Source organism: Poromitra crassiceps (genome assembly GCF_964638095.1).
Source record: "Poromitra crassiceps genome assembly, chromosome: 18".
NCBI classification, from domain to species: Eukaryota; Metazoa; Chordata; class Actinopteri; order Beryciformes; family Melamphaidae; genus Poromitra; species Poromitra crassiceps.
In genome coordinates this window covers 21,504,911-21,525,966 of record NC_139636.1, presented here as the reverse complement: position 1 = coordinate 21,525,966, position 21,056 = coordinate 21,504,911, and the positions used below count along the sequence as shown (strand labels likewise).

The following is a 21,056-nucleotide window of genomic DNA, read 5'->3' as shown; positions in this document are numbered from 1 at the left end:
CTCCGTGTGGACATTAAACTCTTAATAGTTTTTTCACTTGGCTTGCAGTGATTGATAGACTGCTTTGAGTTGACTCATTACCTTGCCCCTGATTGGTATATCTGTTGCAGGTGCGCTGTGCTGTTGTAGCCGACCTCCTACTGTGCTGTGTCAAATCCTCTCTTAATCTGAGATGCATCTCCCTGTTAAGCTGTGAATATTATATCTGCATTTTACCTTTTTGTAAATGGAAAGAAAGTTTTATTGTTGCCTTTTTTTCCATTTCTATTGTCAGTCCAGGGGATAATGATTGTTTTATTTCTTGTATTTGAATAAATCCCTACTTTTTCTGACAGATCATTTGTTGTTGTATTATTTGGGATATTACTCGCCACCTCACTGATCTCGAACCTGTGGTATTTTAATTGTGTCTCCCGCTTATCCAATAGGGAGTGGAGTTGTCGGTATAGTATGTTTAAAGACTACATTTTGTTACATTTTTTTATTGTGCAAATATAACATTCCAACAGACATTCATCTTTTTCGATTGAATTGCAACATTTCTTTGACTCGAAAATGAGTCTGAGAAACCAATGGCCCATTCTACAGATGCTGTCCCTTTTCAGGACAAATTGTACTTTTGGTGTTCCAAAGGGATTCTGTTTTTCTGAATATGCATGTCTGTTATACACCCAAATATCAGGACAGCAATTTGGCGAGGAATATTCTTTTTTAGTGTAAATTCTTTAATGCAAAAATAGGTCAGGTCGAATGTAAGTGAGCTTATTAATACTTCATGCATTTGATTTATCACATGACAAAAACATCAACAGTATAGAGATACAGGAATACAATTCTAAACTTGACACATTTCTCATTGGTATTTCTACATTTATTCAGTACACAACTAAAATCCACTAGGAAGACTTCACACAAAGGCTGAAGCCAAACGTCCGGACTTCACTAAGTTTGCGGACTTTGTGGGCGAACCTATGAAATGCCACATTTATTTAGCAATAGCCCGCTTCTGATATACAAACATTTCTGTATTTGAACGTGTGCAGCTGTATAGAAATAAAGGCCTCTCTATCAGCGGCTTATAGAACATCACGGTAAGTACGACAAGTCCGCGAGGGCTCAGTCCAGAAGTCCGGAGGGTGGACATTTGGATTGTCACAGAACAAACTGCAGCCCTCAGGTCAAAGTTCAGCTATACTAACCAAAGTAAAGGCCATCTTGTTTTGACACCTGAATAACATCAGTAGTAATGCAACAACAGCATCAGGTTTCATGAGTAGTCAATGATGAACTCGGGATAAATCTGGAGTTTATCAAAGATAACGAAGATGTTGGGGTTGGTCTTGGAGTTAACACAGCTATCGTATAGATATTTGGTGGTTCCTTTTGCAGGTGGCCGGACGTAGCTGCTGCTTCCCTTGGTGAACTCCCCCACCAGGACCAGAGCAACAAACATGATCTTGTTCTTGCCGCTTATGGCGAATCTGTCTGAGTAGGAGGCCTCTTTGGCGAAGTAGCTCCCTATACAGTAAAAACAATATGAGTACTGTTTCCACAAACCAAAAGAACACGCATATAAATGTGCTTTTTCCACTACACAAGTGCTGTCATGCTAGAGTAGGCTATGGTTTTCAATTTGTTTTTGTTCACAGTGCAGTACGGTTAGGGGTGTGCCATATACTGTATAACATATCGTTACGGTTCATTATATCATCAAAAAAATTATATTGTGATAATGGAAATATAGGGCCATATGTTTTCCGCAATGCATAAAAGAGAATCATGGAATTTGGTAGTAAAAATGTAATCAACTGTAAAACGTAATATTGCAGAATTTTCCATAATTTGGCTGAAAAGTAGGGGCTGGTGGGGCGCGTTAATTAATGATTTATGAAGTCGCCGTGATACGGTTTGGCTGCGCCGCTGCAATGCACATTCACGTTTAGGACAGCTGAGCTCTGCATGCAGAGGCAGAAGACTAAAGCAGTAGGAGTAGGCTATGACTACCAGCAATATTGAAACGTTAATGTTACAGATCCTGACCAACAACAAGGAAACACAGCAGCAGCCTAATGGAGCAACTTAATGGAAACAGGCGAGTTGAAGACTGGTAAAATTACTCACATTGGGTTGAAAACAGGAATGCTAAGTTTCATCTTTCTCTTAACATTTTCACAACACAGCTGACTTCTGCTGCTCCTCCTCTCCGCTCTTCTGAACTAACTGGGCATAGGGCGCGCTTGTTTACACTGCCCGCGCATCCCCAGCGCGTTGAGTTTAGTTGGCTGTGTTTATTGTAAAATCAGCAAATTTTTGATTCAAACAGGTCATCACAATGTAGGAGGCTCTGAGGTCGATGGGGGCCGGCCCATCGACCATGGTCGATGCCACCATCCATCGTGTCAACCCTACACAACCCTACAGTCAGTGAACTACATGCAGTAGAATGTAGCTGGCGCGGTCCCAGTTTGGAGAAATGGAGACCGGCCGTGTCAGGCAAGTAGATGTGTCTGCTGATGGGATCACGAGCAAAAATGTAAAAACAACAGAAAAAAACAAGCATAAAATGCTTCCATACTGCTCACCTGGCGTAATACAAGTCTCCACAAGCCCTGAGATGCCAAGTTGACTTCAAAAGACATCATTTTTTACACCCTGTTTTTAGAGGAAATCTGCACTGTAGCCACGTTGCTATACAATAAGTGGTGAGCGCCACTCTTGGAGCACCTGTGAAGATTTCAGCTATAGCAAATTATACTGTTGCTCTAGTCACACATTGGCGCTCTGGACATATGTTCAAAATTGTTCAAATGTTCAAAATTGCAATGGAAAACCAAAGGGTACCAATCCTGTACTATACTGTGTTAAACCATACCCAGGCCGAGAACAGGCAGAGCATTAGAAAGAAGCATGTTTCTGTTGTATCGTGTCAAGAGGTGCTTAGTACATACCTTTGCCATAGGATGTACCATGGACACCGCAGACCCTCCAGTCAAAGTTTTGCTCACAGATGGCATCAATCAGAGACTCATCTGTCCCGTGGAACAAGTACTGCTCTTCCACAGGTTTCCCTCCGTTTGTCTTCTTCATCTGCTCCTTCTGCCTGAACACAGATTAAGCAAAGTCAAAAGACTGCATGAATTCAGCCCGATATTACAACGATTTGGTCGCGGGCGACACATTTCCAGCGAATATGACCGTTTGGAACGACGAATGGACGTCTTTTAGTGTGACATAATCAAAGACCAGCAGTCTGGGTCTGGGATGCCTCAGGACACCCCGACGAAAAGACTAGCATGCCAGTCTTTTGCTCTTTTCTCGCCTAGTTTGACAACTATTCCGACGAGTTCCTTTTGACTTCAGCTTGAAGTGCGGCTTCTGGGGCAGAAACACAGAGCGTCCACGCCCCGTAACCATAGCCACTCACTCACTCCGCCTGCCTGCCTGCCTGCCTGCATGCATGCGAGAGGAGAGGGAGAGTCGCTGAGCAGCAGCATGTAGGGAAAGTGAGAAATATAGGCTCACAATCTATTATTGTAGGCTACAATATAGCAGCTATTAATAGATTTTGTAACATATTTCTTGCTTTCTGCTGCTACATGGTGCTGCTGTGGCGCTGTGCTGTCATTCATGTTTTCACTCCAAGAGGTTATCAATTATGATTTGTTCTTCACTGCGTGAGAAAATGGACTTGTGGCATTCCTGATGTTCTGCGTCAGAGTTGGCAGTCCTGGTCAGGATCAGACTCGTAGTGTTGCCACACTCCATAACATCGGCCATAACAGCAATGTTAATATTGGTTATCGGTATTGTCCTAAATAGGGATGTTCGATATTGGCTTTTTTACCGATATCCGATATCCGATAATGTCCAACTCTTAATTTCCGATACCGATATCAACCGATATCAACCGATACCGATATAAGCGGGCTTTTTTTTCCACCAAAATTTCACATAACAAGTTACATAATGTAGCTTAATGTAGCTGAAGAGTTTAATATATAATATGCATGTTGTGTTAAAGTTGTAAGTGTTAGAGAAGCGAGCTTGTGACCAGAAGGTTGTCGGTTCAATCCCCGGGACCTGGCAGGATAAATCTGGGTAGGGAAAGTGAAAAGGCAGTGCTTGCCCCTCCCTCATTACCACCACTGAGGGGGGTTCGAATTGATGTATACTCGTACAGTATAGCACGTAGGCCTATCCCATGTCGGCCTATTAAGGCCGTGATACTGTTGCCATCACTGGGAGCTGGTTCACATGTCCTGGATGCCGCCACCCCCCAACCCCCCCACCACCTACCTCACTCTACCCAAGTGCCCTGCATGCGTTTTTACCATTGAAACATTCTCCACATAGAGGGGTTCTGGATCCTATTGATGCTGTTTATTACACTGTGCGGCATGGTGCACTTAAACAGCTTCTCAACCATGTCAAACTGCTTCATAGAGTTGGAGAGAGGAACCAGCTGAAAGATACAATACAGTGCAGATAAATTATTTATATGTAAATATACATCTATTCAATGCATTGGGGGGAAAAATACTAAAATGAACATTTCAAAACAAAAGTACAGTACATGCTATGCAAATACCTTGTATGAGAAATCGGGTAGGGCACTCTTGTCCCAGTGGGCTGGGACAGCTTCAGCTGTGGAGGAGGAAGTGGAGCTGTCCGATGATGTGCTACCAAGGAGACATGAAGACAAGAATGATCTGGCTGGTTGAGTCAGCTGATACCAGTGAGAAATTAGTAACCTATTTTGGATATCTGTAGAGGTATCCAAATAAGGCTACTCATTTCTTAACCTGACACTGCCAGATGGGTGGTTTGTTTTGTCACGTGATCTGATCAAGATCTCGTGAGAATCCAGCTTGCTTGCAAGGTTACAAATGTCTCACTGCAAGGACAATCGCCCTCCATTTGAAAATACCTCTCGACTTCGTGAGCGGAGACAAAGCGAGGCCTCCTCCTGACCTCTCTTTTGGTTTTGTAGTTGACATTCTGCTGGTACATCTGCGGGGCTCCAGGTGTACCTTTGAAGTAGAGAATATACTTGTGTCTGCCAGCACCAAAAGGAATATCCGTCTCTCTGTCTGCGATATAAACATTCTCCAGAGTTTGAGTAGTGACAGAGGCAGGCGCATCAACACTCCCCTACAGAGAAAACATAAGAGTGTAGCACAAAGTAAGTTAACATCTTCCAATCATTAAACAGGAAAAATGTAATGATCACAGAATGAAAGGAGGCAGGGAGTAAATCTGAAAGTTGTTTGTTTCATCTGATCAGCACTGAATACATAAGACACATACAGTAGCTACTCAATCTGCCTTAACACTATAAACTGACCTCAAGTCCATACTCCATCCATTTCCCATGATCATCCTTCCAGTACCACAGCCACTGTGTGGTCAGGATGAAGTGAGGGGGTTTAGAGACAGATGAAGCAGTGGACAGGCGACGAACTGGAGATCCTTCATACCTCATTGTCAAGAAGTCCACTGCAGACCTGAAAATAAGCAGCGAAAATGTCTAAATCAACAATTCTCACAGGGGGAGCAGGCAGTTCTACAGAGTTACACGAATGTTGGGCTGGCTGGACAATAAATCCATAAGAATAACTGTTACACTATCTACACCTCTGTGCTCTGAGCCCAAAAAGCACTGAAGGTTGAGACGGTTGATCGGCACAGCTCGTGTCTCGTCCTGGGTCACAGTAGGCCTGCTCAATGTCCTCCATATTGGGCAAGTCCTTCCAGGTCATGCCATCAACATCTAGTTCTAGGACCTGCCACTTGTAAGGTAGTTTGTAATGGAAACGGGCACACTTGTCTGTGAAAAATGACACACACACACACACACACACACACACACACACACACACACACACACACACACACACACACACACACACACACACACACACACACACACACACACACACACACACACACACACACACACACACACACAGGGCGAAAACGTCAGTGGAATGATTTGCACAACAGAAGGAACTCACGTACTGGAGGAAAAAGGATCTTTCTTTTAGGTTCAGAGTGAGACCTCTTGTCATGATCTATACAACTTTGGCTGCATGTTGTAGCGCTGCAGGTCCTGGCTGCTCTCCGTTTCTCACAGGCGGCACCTTTTTCATTAAGGAGGTTCATTACACTTCATTCCACATGACAGAACATGATAAACATCTAAAAACAAGTATAATTATTATTATTTTAATTGTATTGTAAACCGGGACCTTTTAGTGTGCTGAGAGTCGGGACTGGGGATGGCCGTCGTGAAATCGGGACAGTCCCGGTCATACTGGGACGTCTGGTCACCCTATAGAAGTGCTGCTGGTTAGCAGCTGCTAAGTGCTAAGGTTACAGGTGGATAAGACAGAAAGACTGCTACCTATTCGCCTCCTGTGTGAAAAGGTGGCAGTTTGGTTAGGTTCAAAGTGACCTGTTTGTAGCCTGTGTGTTTAATCATAGGTGACGGGGGTCTTATATTAACGGGTCTGGATTGGATTTGGAGATAATCACGGGTAACTGGGCGGGCACGGGTCTGATATTAACGGGTCTGGGCGTGGCCGGGTTTGCAAAACTGAACCCGTGCAGGGCTCTGCTGTGGTACACAAAAGCATGGTCTCTTTTTGTCTCCCTCTCTACATCCAGATGTACACACACATTTAGTGAGGATGGAAGCACATGTGCCTTGTGGCAGCAGCATTGTTACCTTTGAAGCTGCAGCAGTCTCTGCGAATGAAGTACAGGCAGATTTCCTCCTTGTCAGCCTCACTGATGGGATTGGCGGCGCCAGCAGAACTAGTGGAGGATTTATTGGAAGGGTGGCGAGTGCGGTCTCTCACCACAGGCACCGGGTACGCTGTTAAGAGACGCACATACATAAACACGTGCTGTGTAGGATACTACTCTGACCACATAACGCAAAGAGTTCCTATAATTGTCCTACAAAAGTACTGTACCAGGACCAGGAACAGGACCAGGAACAGCAACAGCATGTCTCTCCTGTTGACCCAAGATGATGAACTTATTTCTGTAGATCTTCTCGATGGCTTTGATATTCTCCTGGCTGAATCCTCGGCCATTGAGTATCTTCATGGCAGGAGCATCCACATCATGGGCCCTCTTACATGAAGGCCCAAACTTACAGTCACCTTGGACAAAGTGCAGGCAGAGGTGAAGGTTGGTACAGGAGGCTGCGAACCGACACGATCCATGTTCGCCATTACCCTTGTTGTAATGTGGGCATATCTGGAGGTGGGAAGAGAGGAGGATGAGCACGCAATCACATCACAAGGAAAAAGCATGCTAACTGATTGATTGATTAAAGGAACGATACGTCTCATTTTAGTTCCTTCACTCGTCAACCGTTCAGTGTGATGTACCTCAGGAACCAGATAGGGATCATTCTGCAGTAACAACTGGAACAGCTGTTTCTCAGTCAGGTCTTGAAGTCCGAATGTCTTCAAAAGGGCCACATTGTACGGAGAAGCCAGAGTGTGGGAATGTTTGCACTTGTTTCTGAAAGTAATGATAAAAACCACACATATTTTCAGTAATGTTTACTAAATAACCCTATGAAGATAGCGCTTAATGATAATACAATAGGCTAATGTACACACCTACGTACATAGTAATATAGTAGCCTTACTAGCTTACATACATAGTTACTGTACATACATACATGCAGACCAAAGACTCGCATGACTGAGGGGCTTGTTTCTTGCAGGCATAATATCTTTATGTGTGAATATTTACCAGCTTTCGGTTAAAAGTATAAAAAGTTACACAGTTCATTCATCACATCAAAATCCCCAGTGTTGTCAGTTTATCGTAGCCATAGAATTTGATGAAACCCTGCTGATGACACCTTGGCAGAAATGATGATTGAATAGCCTACATATCTGTTTGCGGAGTGGAAAAGTACTGAATCCTCGGTGCAACTTGTTTACCAGAACTTAGTGCTCCGTTCCTGTCTCCAGAAGACAGTCAAGGACACAGGACTGATAAGACAGTACACCCTCCCTTACACACTGCTTGTCTTTGTGTTGAAACTCATATTTGTATCCTTTTTTGCTGCGTTTGCCACTGTGATGTGCACAAATAAATAACATTTATTGAAAGAACAGATATCTCATCTTGAATTATTTAGTTAGCAACTTTTCTCTATCAGTGTCATTGGTTATTTTCCACTATGCGCACGCGTGCGCGCACACACACACACACACACACACACACACACACACACACACACACACACACACACACACACACACACACACACACACACACACACACACACACACACACACGTCAATGGTCATTTTATCCACATGAAGGCCTCAAATCTGCACTGAACATAATCATTGAATTTATTGACATCTGCTTATTTTGCCTTTGTCTGTGTGTGTGTTTGTAAATATTGTCATCAGTAAAGGCAGAATAATCAGCAAGACAGCAGCACTATAGTCTATTATTATATTCAACTTAATTCCATAGCACTCTGTTCAGAGTGGTGAGGGGAAATTTTAGTCGAATGTGAATTACTGCCATCTTGTGGTCGAGTATTAGAATTAGAATTGATAGATGCAACACCTTTTTAAGGAGCTTGAAAGTAAGTCCAAATATTGAACTGAATTGCACATATATTAGAGTAATCTAAAATAATAAATAAAGTAATCTACATTTTTTAATAGAATCTATCTCCCTCTTGTTCGCCTCCAAAAAAATCCCAAACACTTCCAACTTGTGTTTTAAATGTAAAGCTTACCCGGGGACTCTTACTCATTTATTCTGGTTCTGTGACAAGATCCAAAATTACTGGAGAGATGTCCACTCAAAACATTATAGGAAAACAATTTGTTATGAGTTCACTCTTGTATCTTTTGAATTATGACCCTACTACTAGTCTACTCCTCAAGTACCTTCTGTAAACATGTGGCTGTCACAGGCCTCAACATAAAGTAAAGTAAAGTAAAGTAAAGTAAAGTAAAGTAAAGTAAAGTAAAGTACCCTCTGTAAACATGTGGCTGTCACAGGCCTCAACGTTCTTATGACCTACATCAGAAATCCGACACTTTTCAGAGAATATGGTCACCCCTGTGTTCATCTCTAGAGAGACTCTGACTGATATACCTTTACCTTTGTACTTGACCCTGTACACTCTGTTCACTTAGTCTGTTTTACTGTGTGCGTTTGTGTGTGTGTGAGAGAAAGAGAGTTTTTTCTTTCTTCTGTTTGTTCTTGTCTATTATAGTGGAGCCGGGTTGACTGTTAAAGGCACTGTCACGTGCCCCAGTCATGTGTAATATATATACCTTGGTTTCTATTGTCAGCTCGCTTCCCTTTCGTTGTTGTTGTTGCTTGTTTTATGTGGTTGTTGTGTTGTATCCTTTTTATTTAAAATAAAAAATGTTAATAAGAAAAAAATAGAGTAATCTTAATCACTTTTGTTAAGGACTTTTCAAATGTTTTGTTTTTATTGTTTTACATAGTTCATGTTGTTTTTAATTACTAGTCTTTCAGCAGAAAAGCAAAATGGTTAATCTTACTTTTATTTACCACTTTATTTATTCGTTTTCAGTTCACAAATGAAATAATGGGTCTCATGAATATGAGGGATCAGCCGAGCAGCATTTTGGTAAACCAACCGCGTCACTGGTGGCAACGGCAATGGAACCCTATGGAGCCCAATTGGCGCAAGGCATGAGTGTCTGACTCTAGCCAGTAAAACTGCGACAGTTCACACAACTTTAACACGACATGCATGTATTATACACAGCACTTCCTTTTTCTCAGCATTCGGCAAACTGCAGAAATATTCACTTGACATTGTTACTTTTGTTTTCGCCGCTCAGCTGTATAGACGGTTCGCATGGAATGGTCAGTCCTGCACTTGTTTGTGTTTTTTTTTCTTTTATGTCCATAGCAAACACTGCAACAGGAAGTGAGCGGGGGGGGTTCAATTTAGAATGTTTTTGTTGTCAAGTTAAAACCGTCTATACAGAAGTGCAGGGAAACACTTTTTCATTGCTTAATTTGTGTTGTTTGGATAGCAAAAGACAAAAGTGAAAACGAAACTTACCCGAATCTGCAATTGCCGCAAACATAATACCTGCACAGGTGCAGCTGGTCACAGTGCGCACATTCTTGGCTCTGGCAGAGCCGCACGGAGGTCTTGGCCACTATCAGACTGTCCGGGCTGATGACCTGCCCTCGCCCAGCCTTCTGCTTGCCTTCCAGAATGGCGAGTTTGCCGTCGTCGAAGAGGACGCTGTGCAGGACGGGCCCCGCCACTGTTAAACGCTGGCTGATCATCTCATGGAGCCGCCCGAAGTCCAGACAGCCCTGGTTTTCACACACCGTCTCGAAAACAAGCTTAGAAACCACCGAGGTCATCTTGTTGGCCTGTGAGCATAGCCTGTGAGTGAAAGTGAACTAACAGAATGTCCTGCCTCGCCTCGGTCACCAACACACAACACAGCAGCTATAGTGACTGTTCAATAGAAACGAATCCGAAACTCAACAAGATTTCAGAACATCCGGGTGCCAGCCTAGAGGAAGTCACAGAACCATAAAAAAAGACAGCCAGTAATAATTATTATACAACTTTTATCCTATTTTATATACGTGATCCGGACCTTAGCTATCATGTCTCTTTAGTGTAAAAAGAAAAAAAATACAAGGAAGGGGTGTTTATGGCAGTTTGGTAGATGGGCGCATGGTGTCACTGCAGGGCTGCATATGCTACCTTCAAGTGCTGTCGGGAATATTGGAGTTATTATTTGAACGCACATTACAACGAGGATCCAAATTCAAAATCCTCGTGCGACTGGGACAGTTGGAATTATCTCTGATAAACAGAGTTACCAAGATATGTGAGGTGAGCGAATTTAAACGTACACTAGTTGCAGCTGCTCGGAAGCCAACAACTTTAGCGATTCCACGGCACTTTGTCCTGCCAGTGCCTGCAGCACAAAGTAACTCGTGGTGCTTGATATGCCCGTGGGATATGCCATCAAAAGCGATTTGCTTCAAGGACTCTTGTATTATTTACGATTCCGAACTAACCCATCCTACTCGAATGTGAAGCAAGCGTACGACGTCGTAGTCGGACTCACGCGCTTCCTGTTGGAGCGTGAAGGCAGCGTCCTCCCTAGCAACCACTGCAGGGGATCAGTGTGTACTCTAGCAACCATGATGGAGGACGACGAGCTGTCTGAGATGGAAGAGGAAAGCAAGGAGGTCACACAACTTCTCTACAAACTACAGTAATCAAACTTTACCACAGCATATTCACACAAACCTTTGTTTTCCATATGGGCGAATATTTTACATGCCGTAATCTGTTAAAGTGGAACGAACACTATCAATTTAACGCTAATAACAATTTAATTTGAATAAACATTTAATAACAACAACAATAACGTTAACGTTTAGTTAACTCTAACAGTGGAAAGTGAATTTAATGTTTTTAATAAGTGTTCACCACCAATCACCACTTTCTAATCTAACGTGATGGCATTAGGTTACAGGGGTTTTCAAAGTCTGAGACTGTGGGCCTCTCCTCAGACAAAGTTTGGACAAAAATAAAAAAAATTGTATGTATGTTTCTATGGTTCCACCAATCTTTTGTTTATGATCTGCTTCTATGAAATATGATTGTCATGTTTGTTTGTGACTGGCCATTTAATAGTCAGGCCTTGCTCACAGCATGCTGCAGCCTCTCCTCTCTCTTACCAGAGGGTTTTCATAGTCCACTTCAGTAGCTGATTACAACTCAGCTCACCTGTGCGCTGCTCCCCTCTGGAGCGCCTGTGGACTCCTCCACTCTGTAGCTCTCCATGGTGCTGAACCTGTCTTGAGTCATTTTGGCCACCAAGATTCAGCGTGATTGCACGTAAAATGGCATAGCTGTGGCCGAACACAATTCTGCTCACACACTCACAGAAACGTTGCATTCTTGTTACTAGCAGAATACCCATCCTGTGTGACTGGCCATTTAGTCAGGCCTCGCTCACAGAGTTGACATGCAGCCTCTCCTCTCTCTCCCCAGAGGGCTTTCATAGTCCTCTTCAGTGGCTGATTACAACTCACCATTTAATCAGCCCTAATTACCTCATTCAAAAATCCGGCTCTGTTAAGTCACCCGCCCGCTACTGTCCCACTATGTGGCCTCGTTCACAGCTGTCCCGCTACTTGGCCTCGCCCACAACTGTCCCGCTACGTGGCCTCACCTGCAGCTGTGCCACTGCGCGGCCTCACCCATTCAACCGGCATGTGCGAAGCCATGCCAGTTGAGCAATTGTGTGCCGCGCAAAAACTGCCGCCCAATTATATTAGTATATCTCTTTTATCTCTGTTTATGTATGTGAAGTGTGTTGAGACCTCCGTTGGTGATGATAACTTAATGCATTTTAAATAAATCTGACTTGAATACTTCCAGCTACACTTCCAGCTTTGAAATGTTGAAGTAGGAAATATGGAGATGTAATCATCTTTTTCTTAATCTTTTTCCATGTCAAGATTTTTCCGCCAGCCTGCACATGTTCTCTAGTTGATTGTGAAATGGTGTGTTGTTCTCTCTTGTCCTCCCAAGGCGCTCTGATGCAGCCCTTCAGGCAGACATTGACATGATAGAGCGGTTCATCAGCCGCCTGGACCCTCAGGATCTGGCACCCCAGCCTGCAGTAGAGGGGCAGTGGGGAGCAGGAGCCTCCCAGCTGGAGGGTGGGGTAAGTGACATCCAGAGACAAGGCCTCTGTGAGGATTCCCAGGGCCCAGCACAGAACCCAGTAGGCTACATGTATCTATCACGATTGTCCCTAATGACAGAGCAGCCTAGAGTTATAGCTCATAGATCTCAGCTGTAGCTTATGATTGACTGTATCAGGACATCTTCTTTCTGAACATCTCCCATCTGTTTTCAGCTAAGATGTTGCCCTGCTGCACTGCACAAATGGACAAACTTGTTAGATTTCCGCTGTTTTGCAGGGAAAGCTAAACCCCAACCTACTGACTTGCCTGAAAGCAGCTAAGCTATTGGTCGAAAAGGTTCAGGACATTTCCTTGGTGCAAGGGAAATCATTTGACTAAAAATAATACAAAATAAGGTCTGGAAACACTGCACAGGCAGCTTGTCATTTTTTGCAGTATGAAGCCTTAGAATTCCACATTTTAATGTTTATCAGTTGTCCTTTGTGTGTGTGTGTGTGTGTGTGTGTGTGTGTGTGTGTGTGTGTGTGTGTGTGTGTGTGCGTGCGTGCGTGCGTGTGTGCGTGCTTGTCTGTGTTTGTCAGGGTTACGGAAGGAGGCGGAGATCCCAGTCCAGCGTGTCAGACCACTTCGATCAGATGTCCAGCTTAGAACATGTGGCTCAGAGAGAGGTGGAGGAGACACAACGGGACCTGGAAAAACTCAAATTCAAATCTGAGAGAAACCAGGCCAACGACAAGGTTACAGAAACACACACAACACACACACACACACACACACACACACACACACACACACACACACACACACACACACACACACACACACACACACACACACACACACACACACACAATGACACACACTTTGTCCCTCAGGTCTCTCAGGGGGAGGCAGACGTGTGCCTGGCAGAGGTCAGGAAGGCCGTGTGTGACTTTGAACGCAACATTGCCAAACCTCTGAGGGAGAGCAAAGGGGGCATGATGGGAGCCGAGAAGGTGCTGCGCTACCTCAACAAGGTGACAAAATAATGGAGTCAGCCTGTAAACTAGCTGTTCAATTCATTTCATTGTGTGTAATTTAATTGTGAAACACAATCGGACAACTTAATTGTGCTTATCTTACAAAATATGTCATTGTCATTCAGTGCAACTAGTTTGAATTAGTTCAAACATAAGCACAATTCACATAGCTAAAATATTCTATGCCATTTTCAAATATAGTATTCATATGTTTTGGATATCTTGATTAAAATTATATTAATATGATTTTTCTTTGTCAGGTTCTTGTCAGGTACATGCCATGTTATCCATTATTAGCACTGTCTTGTACATACTGTATATAGCAGGAGAAATGGAGTTGCGTGAGGACTGTTAATGATACTAGCATGATGTAATTTCCCAAACTGAATAAGTAGCACACATATAAAGACAAAACTATATAAACGCAAAACTGCCATGCTAGCTCAATCTTGTTGTAACTAAGATATCTGCTGATTTTTATTTTATTTTATTAACCCCCCCCATATCCCATGGTCAGATTTTGCTACTACGGCCGCCAACTTCAAGTTTGTTAAGCTAGTACTGTAGCGTTGTGTCACCTAACTGGCTTGTTGTAAAAGGGACTACAATGATTGATTGAATGATTATGTTATGACAGTGCACAACTTTCAAGTGGGATAACCAACCTTAAACCTATAGTGCTTGTTGATTATCCCTTAGACCCTTACATATTCATCTTCTGCTTTCTTCAAATTTTCACACACACACACACACACACACACACACACACACACACACACACACACACACACACACACACACACACACACACACACACACACACACACACACACACACACACACACACACACACACACACACACACACACACACACAGGACACCCAGGTGCAGAGGCTTCAACTGGACAACCAGGCTTTGAAGGCCCAGGTGAAGAGTCTCCAGCTGCAGCTCCGACAGCAAGAGGAGAGGGAAGACATCCCCAATGAGGTAGAGGGGAAGTGAGGGTAAATATAGCCTACTGTAGCGAGGATAACATAGAGTGAAAGTTATTATGTCCAGGTGGGCTTGGTTTAGTCTAGTTTGGGAGTTGGACTGTTTGTCAGGTGAGCAGTGACTACCGTATTGTACGAGTACTTTTTCCTAACCAGGGTTAGTTACTTCATGTAGTTATTTACTTACTACTGTCATAAGGTAATCGGTAGAAGTTGTAGTGATTTATGACTTCACGTTGTTTTGCCTAGTTAGTGAGTGTAACAGCGTATGGTGGCTTGTGTTGTGTCTCAGCAGCATCCCGACCAGAGTGATGAGCAAAACATGGACCCACTTCAAGCCAAAACACAGCAGCTGCTCAGCTCATACAAGGTAACTCATCGTTGTTTTGTCTGTGAGAGAGGGATCAGGTCCACAAAGCAATTCACTCTTGGCATCCGGGTAGATTCCCTGCCTACCAACACAAGGGTCGCAGGTTCGAGCTTGGTCGGGCGTCCATACAGGTAGAATTGGTCGTGTCTGCAGGTGGCAAGCCAGATTAAGGCTATGTGTCCTTGCACTTTAGTGCCTCGTCTCTGTTCGGTTGGGGCGTCTGTTTGGGGGGAGGGGAACTGGGGGGAATAGCGTGAGCCTCCCACACGCTACGTCCTGCTGATGAAACTCGTTAATCCCAGGTGAAAAGAAGCGGCTGGTGACTGTACATGTATCGGAGGAAGCATGTGCTAGTCTACAGCTCTCCCCAGATCGGCAGAGGGGTGGAGCAACGACCGGGACAGCAGGCCAAGAATTGGCCAAGTTGATAAAAAAAAAAACAACACTCCTGACATACAAAACCTATCACTCCTTTGCACTATAGATTATCTCCTTCATTTTAGCTAACCAAACCTGTGTCAAATCTGTGTGTGTGTGTGTGTGTGTGTGTGTGTGTGTGTGTGTGCGTGTGCGTGTGTGTGTGTGTGTGTGTGTGTGTGTGTGTGTGTGTGTGTGTGTGTGTGTGTGTGTGTGCACGCATGCATACGTGCAAGCAGGAGAAGCTGCAGAGTGCGACGTGCGATTTCCAGCAGCTGAGCAGTGACATCACCAAAAGAATGGAGATGCTGGAGAGGATCGAGGAGGAGACTCAGCATGCTGAAGAGGTCTGCCATTGATCCAACGATGCACCAAGCAAAACTCAGTTAATGACCCAAACTCAACCCAAACTCATTGGCTCCCCAACTGAAATTTAAATTACCATCTAATTCATTCAGTTGTGTGTTTTTGGGGGATACAATGGAATAGCAGAGCAACACTTGACTCTTTCTAATGGACTCCAAAACAAAACTCCCAAATCCTTCCTGTCCCTCCTCTCTAGGAGTGTTCAAAGGCAGCAGCCCTCAACCAGAACCTGCACAGACGGCTGGCAGAATACCAAGTGCCAGATGTCCTCGACTACATCCAGGTCAAGGTCGAACACAAGAAGCTGCAGCACAGCGTACAAAGCTGGGGGACAGGGGCGGAGCGACCCTATCAGCCCAGAGGGGGCGAAGCTCTTAGGGGGGCCCCATTAAAAAAAAAAAAATTTTTTTTTTTTTTTTTTTTTTTTTTTTGAAGGCCAGGCCAGGCCGCAGGGCCGGTTCCAGAACAAGATGACTAGGGGTGCATCCTAGATAGGGAGGGGTGCAGATGCCCGGCCGAAGGCCGGGCCCGCCCGAACAATTTGACATGTTATTTTACTAAAAATAATGCATTTGACCATCATTTCAAGTAGAATGATACCACCCAAGCAAGAATATTTCAAGTGTTTCAAGTGCTGTACTGAAATATTTGGACCATATAATGATAATACAATTATCTCAACCTTAAAAGGTTACATATAGGTGCCAAAAAGCCATAAAATCACATCAAAGAACAAAGAAAAACAACAACTATAATTCAAGTTTAAACAGTAAGTGTGCAGCTGTAGCATTTATAAAAAAAAAATTTTTTTTTTTTTTTTTTTACTTTTCAACTGAGCATGCAGACAAATAAGGGTGCAATGCATGCTTTTGCACCCCCGTAGAACCGGGCCTGCCAGGCCGCGAAGAAAAATGTGCCTTTTTTGCATGTTTGAATCGGTTTTAGCCATATTTAGTGGAATATCTCATTTTAAACACACCAATGTTATTGTCTATTGATTGAATTCCTCTCAGACTCACACCACTGACTTTATTAAATAAAGTAATTTTAAGTCACAACTGTAAAATAGCTGATAGCCCCTATATCCGAAAACACAATTTGTCACTCATTGAGCCAAGTAATATTATGTCCAAGAAAGACTACAGTGAAGCCACTTTACAGACAAGCTTGTTCTGAAGAAGAAAAATAAAAACACAGGTTGCCAGCCAGGTGGCCTGGCCTGCAAAAAAAAAAAAAAAAAAAAAAAAAAAATTTTTTTTTTTTTTTTTTTTTTTTTTGATGGGCCCCCCTGACGAGTGGGCCCGTGGCGGCCGCACCCTCTGCCCCGGCGTACGCTCCGCTACTGCTGGGGGAGGAAGGCTGGGGTTGCCAAGGTAAGTCGGTGCTTATCGAATAGATAGAGAAGACAAAACTATCGTTAAGGAAGTCTTCAGCCATACGACCCCCCCCAAAGCGCTCTCCTTTATTGTCCATTATTGGTGTAAAATCGGGGTAAATAAGACTCAAAAGAGTGACAGAACAGGTGCGGTTTCCAAGACAAACCCATAGCCAAGCATCTGTAATGCTACAATTTCTTTTTCACTTTAAAGGGCGATGAACCACACAGAAAATGCCTGTCTCCGCCCCCTCTGCAGTTTTGAGAAAATACCAAGTTGTTCAGTTCAAAACAAGTCTGAATCCAGCTGGGGAAAGAGCTGTTGTACAAAACAAAAGCTATTCTCCTTTCTGTTTTCACCAGTTGGCCTTGCAGTCCCACACCAAGAACTCGTACGAGCAGAGAGACGCTCTCGCTGCTGCAAACCACGCTAAGGCTGGAGACAGAACGGTAAAGCTGCCCAACATACTTGAACCCTGTACTCCACAAAGACAATATAGCAACCAAAAAGCCTACCTGATTCATTAAAGAGTACTATGATGTGTATGCTCTCACATTGAATACAAAATGCCTGACAAGATGTCTTACTGTCAAATCTGTTCATGCACCACGTCTCGGAAGCTCCACCCTCAACACATGACATACTGTATATATTTGTGAATGTGCAGCATCAATCAGGAACAACAGCAGCCTTCTGCCGTGTCTTTCACTATTCAACTTCCTCAGCCAATGAATCTTTAATGCTAAGATTGTGTTCTGGGTACTAATGGGATGTAATGTGGTATTTCCAACTGTATTAATGTATTATTTGTGACTGTCGAAAGATTCTCTTCTTTACTAGAAATCTTGCACAGCTGCCTATAGACAAGGTTGTCTGTTATTCCCTCCTGATCACATTCAATAACTTTTATGTTGCTGGCTCACTTTCCCCTGGAGAAGGTTGTGTCGAGCTGGCCATGAGCAAACCCTGGCTGAGGTAGGTAGATGCCAACTCAGTCATTCTCTTGCCTTTTGTTGATGGTAACTGAGAAAGCCAATCTGATTGGGAACTGCCGTCTGACAAAGGTGAAGGGAAGCTCATCATTCCTGTCATGGTGAGGAATTCTTGGCAGGAAGATCCTTTCACCTTGTTTGTCCCTACAGAAATTTCACATTCAAACCCCCTCATCTGCTCCACCATCGTCCAGGTGCCGTTCTTAAGAGTACGGTCAGGACCTGCTTGTAGGTTCCTAAGCAGCTCGGGGGCACAGTGGTAGCGCTGTCACCTCACAGCTAGAAGGTCCTGGTTTGATTCCTATCTGGGACGCTGTGGGTGCTGAGGGTGTGTGTCCCCCATGTCCTCAGTGCATAGTGAAGACATGAGGCTGACAGGGTGATGTAACTCGAACAATTGTGATGTTACTCAAGTGACATCATCAGTGGGAAGCAGGGAAGGGATGCTGAAGTCACAATGGCTCTGAGTGTGAAGGCCTAAAAATGTAAAATATCACTGTAGTGCCCCCCTGTGGGCAGATTGCGTTTTGCACCAGATTCATTCCAGATCACTGAAAAGTGTTTTGGCAAATTTTGGAGGCGATTGGAGCAACGGTGCGCCAACTCCGGCCAGCCAAACAGACAGCTCTCCAATTATAGTAGTAAGAAGCTGGTGGAGGAGGCTACTAGTAGGCTACTGGTAGTTTACTTTGGTACAGTTATGGGTTACTTGTGCAAATTGCAAAGTAAATGTGCCATTTTACATCATATTTATGCAATTATTAGTTACCAGCAGTAAATTAATGATGCAGTTTTGCCTTCAGAATCACAAAGAACCTAAACGGACCATTAACATCTATGGACTGTAGACCATAGATAATAGTACATGAAAGATGGTATTTTCCTTAATGTCATATCTTTGTCACTTATCATTATGACGAAGTATTGGTGTACTTCAACTACTTCACTACCAGCAGGCTACATAGCATTGGAAGCTACATACTGTACATTAATGAGTAATAATGCACCATGGGCCTGAAGCCCTCACCCTGTCAAATAGTAATCTTATGTCCTAACCATTATGCAACTTGTGTTGCCATGCAGCATTATGAAGAATGGAAGAGCAATGTACTGTACTTTTTTTAACCTACACGATATTCTCCGATATGAAATATACCAGCGGGGGCAAAAAACACACGGCAGACTCGACAAACTATTTCCTTTATTAGAAAGAAATTCTTAGAGGAACAAGCCCTCAAAGAACCCTAAAAGTTATGTTGTTACATGCCATATATACAGTTCTATACATAAAAGTGCAATGTCACAATGGGTAAGCTGTTTATTATTCTCTCATTCATATAAGTTCTTCTTTTGAAAATGGCATTGTTATTTATTCATCTTCCTCCAGCACTGCACTTGCTCAAAACGCAGGGTCTGAAATGAGAATGCAGCTGTACAGAATATGTCTGAAGTTCCTCTAAAACATTTTTCAAAGGCACTTTCACAAGTACTGTACATACTACAGATGTACATAGACACCAAGTAGCTAACAGCCTACAGACAGGGCATAACTGCCTCCTACTGGTTATGTTACATAGTGACAACAGCACACATTTTTACAACTGGCTTCATAGGTATCTGTATCTCTGCATACTCCCTACATTTGTTCTAAATTTTAATAAATTCTAACAAGGAAAGAAAAAAAACTCAAACGAAATTTTTAAAAATGAATACAAAAATAATAAAATGGTTAGTAATTAATTCAGAATTCAAATCAGATTAACTTTTGATAATTATACACAAAATGAAATATCTGTCAAGTGGAAAACATAGTGTAAACCCGTGAGAGGACATTGCAAACTTAAACCAAATCATTTGTGTTATTATGCTATGGCTGCTAGCCAAACACTCCTATGACATGCACCCAGTTCTGCTACAGGATAAGGGGGTACTTAGAAAGACACCTAAGGGTGGTGTAGTCACACAGGTGGAATTCTGGCACATACAGCGTTATGGGGCTCTGGCTGGCACTGCCACTCATCAATCACTCAGGAGGGGGTTTCACCATCCACCACACACACAAAATGACCAGAGGGACTCAAGCAAGCTACCTTCCCCCAAATAAGTTGAATTGTGACTTTAGAAATGTGGAGATCTTGAGGCATAAGAAGCGAAGGTGAACACAGGAGACTTTTACATTAACAGTCATCAGGTCCATGGCTACGGGCAGCACTCCCACAGGGCGCTGCCATGAGTCTGTACACATCGGTCACTAATGAAGATGCCCTGCATCATATACGGAGGGAAGACACGGCAGTGGACATCCATGCTTTAACCTGTACAGTCACGTCTTTGGGTAGATCAAGCCGAGCAGGGCGTCAAAGAAGCTGTGGCATGTGCTCCATACCCTATAACATCATATGTGTTGTATATACAGGTAGGAGATGATTTGTCCTATTAGCTTTTAAGTACAAACCACTTTCACGCTGCTCTCCATAGGTTACATAGTTAAGTTATTATTGATGCAGTAATTCAAGAATGCATTGAAATGTTCACAGAACGTTCACGATGGATTTTTTTTTACATAGTGGTTTTATCCAATAGTCTTATTTAATTCCAGGCAATATGGAAATGGTTATGTGCTAAAATAAATTTGAGTGAAATCAGCACACAGGCAATCTTTGTACATTTCTGAGATGCAACGTACTACAGTATGCTCTGCTGTATAAAGGTGTCGAGTATACAGACCAATGAAAAAGCATACTGCTATCACAATACTGTTCATTTATCAACCTTTAGTACCCTTTTGTTA

General features: G+C 43.3%; 1 protein-coding gene across 1 annotated transcript; it reads right to left on the bottom strand.

Annotated features, from left to right (window-relative positions):
• Positions 1-699: 699 nt before the first annotated feature.
• On the bottom strand, positions 700-10,481 carry parp12a (poly (ADP-ribose) polymerase family, member 12a). The gene is made up of 11 exons (XM_083654448.1): positions 10,100-10,481; positions 7,401-7,536; positions 6,978-7,266; positions 6,728-6,877; positions 5,635-5,827; positions 5,345-5,504; positions 4,928-5,151; positions 4,589-4,679; positions 4,332-4,462; positions 2,949-3,100; positions 700-1,518 (listed from the first exon to the last, which is right to left on the bottom strand). The coding sequence occupies exons 1-11, from the start codon at positions 10,411-10,413 to the stop codon at positions 1,268-1,270; spliced, it is 2,091 nt and encodes a 696-aa protein (XP_083510574.1). The 5' UTR covers positions 10,414-10,481; the 3' UTR covers positions 700-1,267.
• Between the last annotated feature and the right edge of the window lie 10,575 nt (positions 10,482-21,056).

Coding starts and splice junctions, on each gene's coding strand:
- parp12a (XM_083654448.1), bottom strand. CDS start 10,413: ATGACCTCGGTGGTTTCTAAGCTTGTTTTCGAGACGGTGTGTGAAAAC. Junction 6,878..6,977: donor TGGTCCTGTTCCTGGTCCTG/GTACAGTACTTT, acceptor GTCTCTTAACAG/CGTACCCGGTGCCTGTGGTG. Junction 4,680..4,927: donor TCCGCTCACGAAGTCGAGAG/GTATTTTCAAAT, acceptor TCTCCTTGGTAG/CACATCATCGGACAGCTCCA.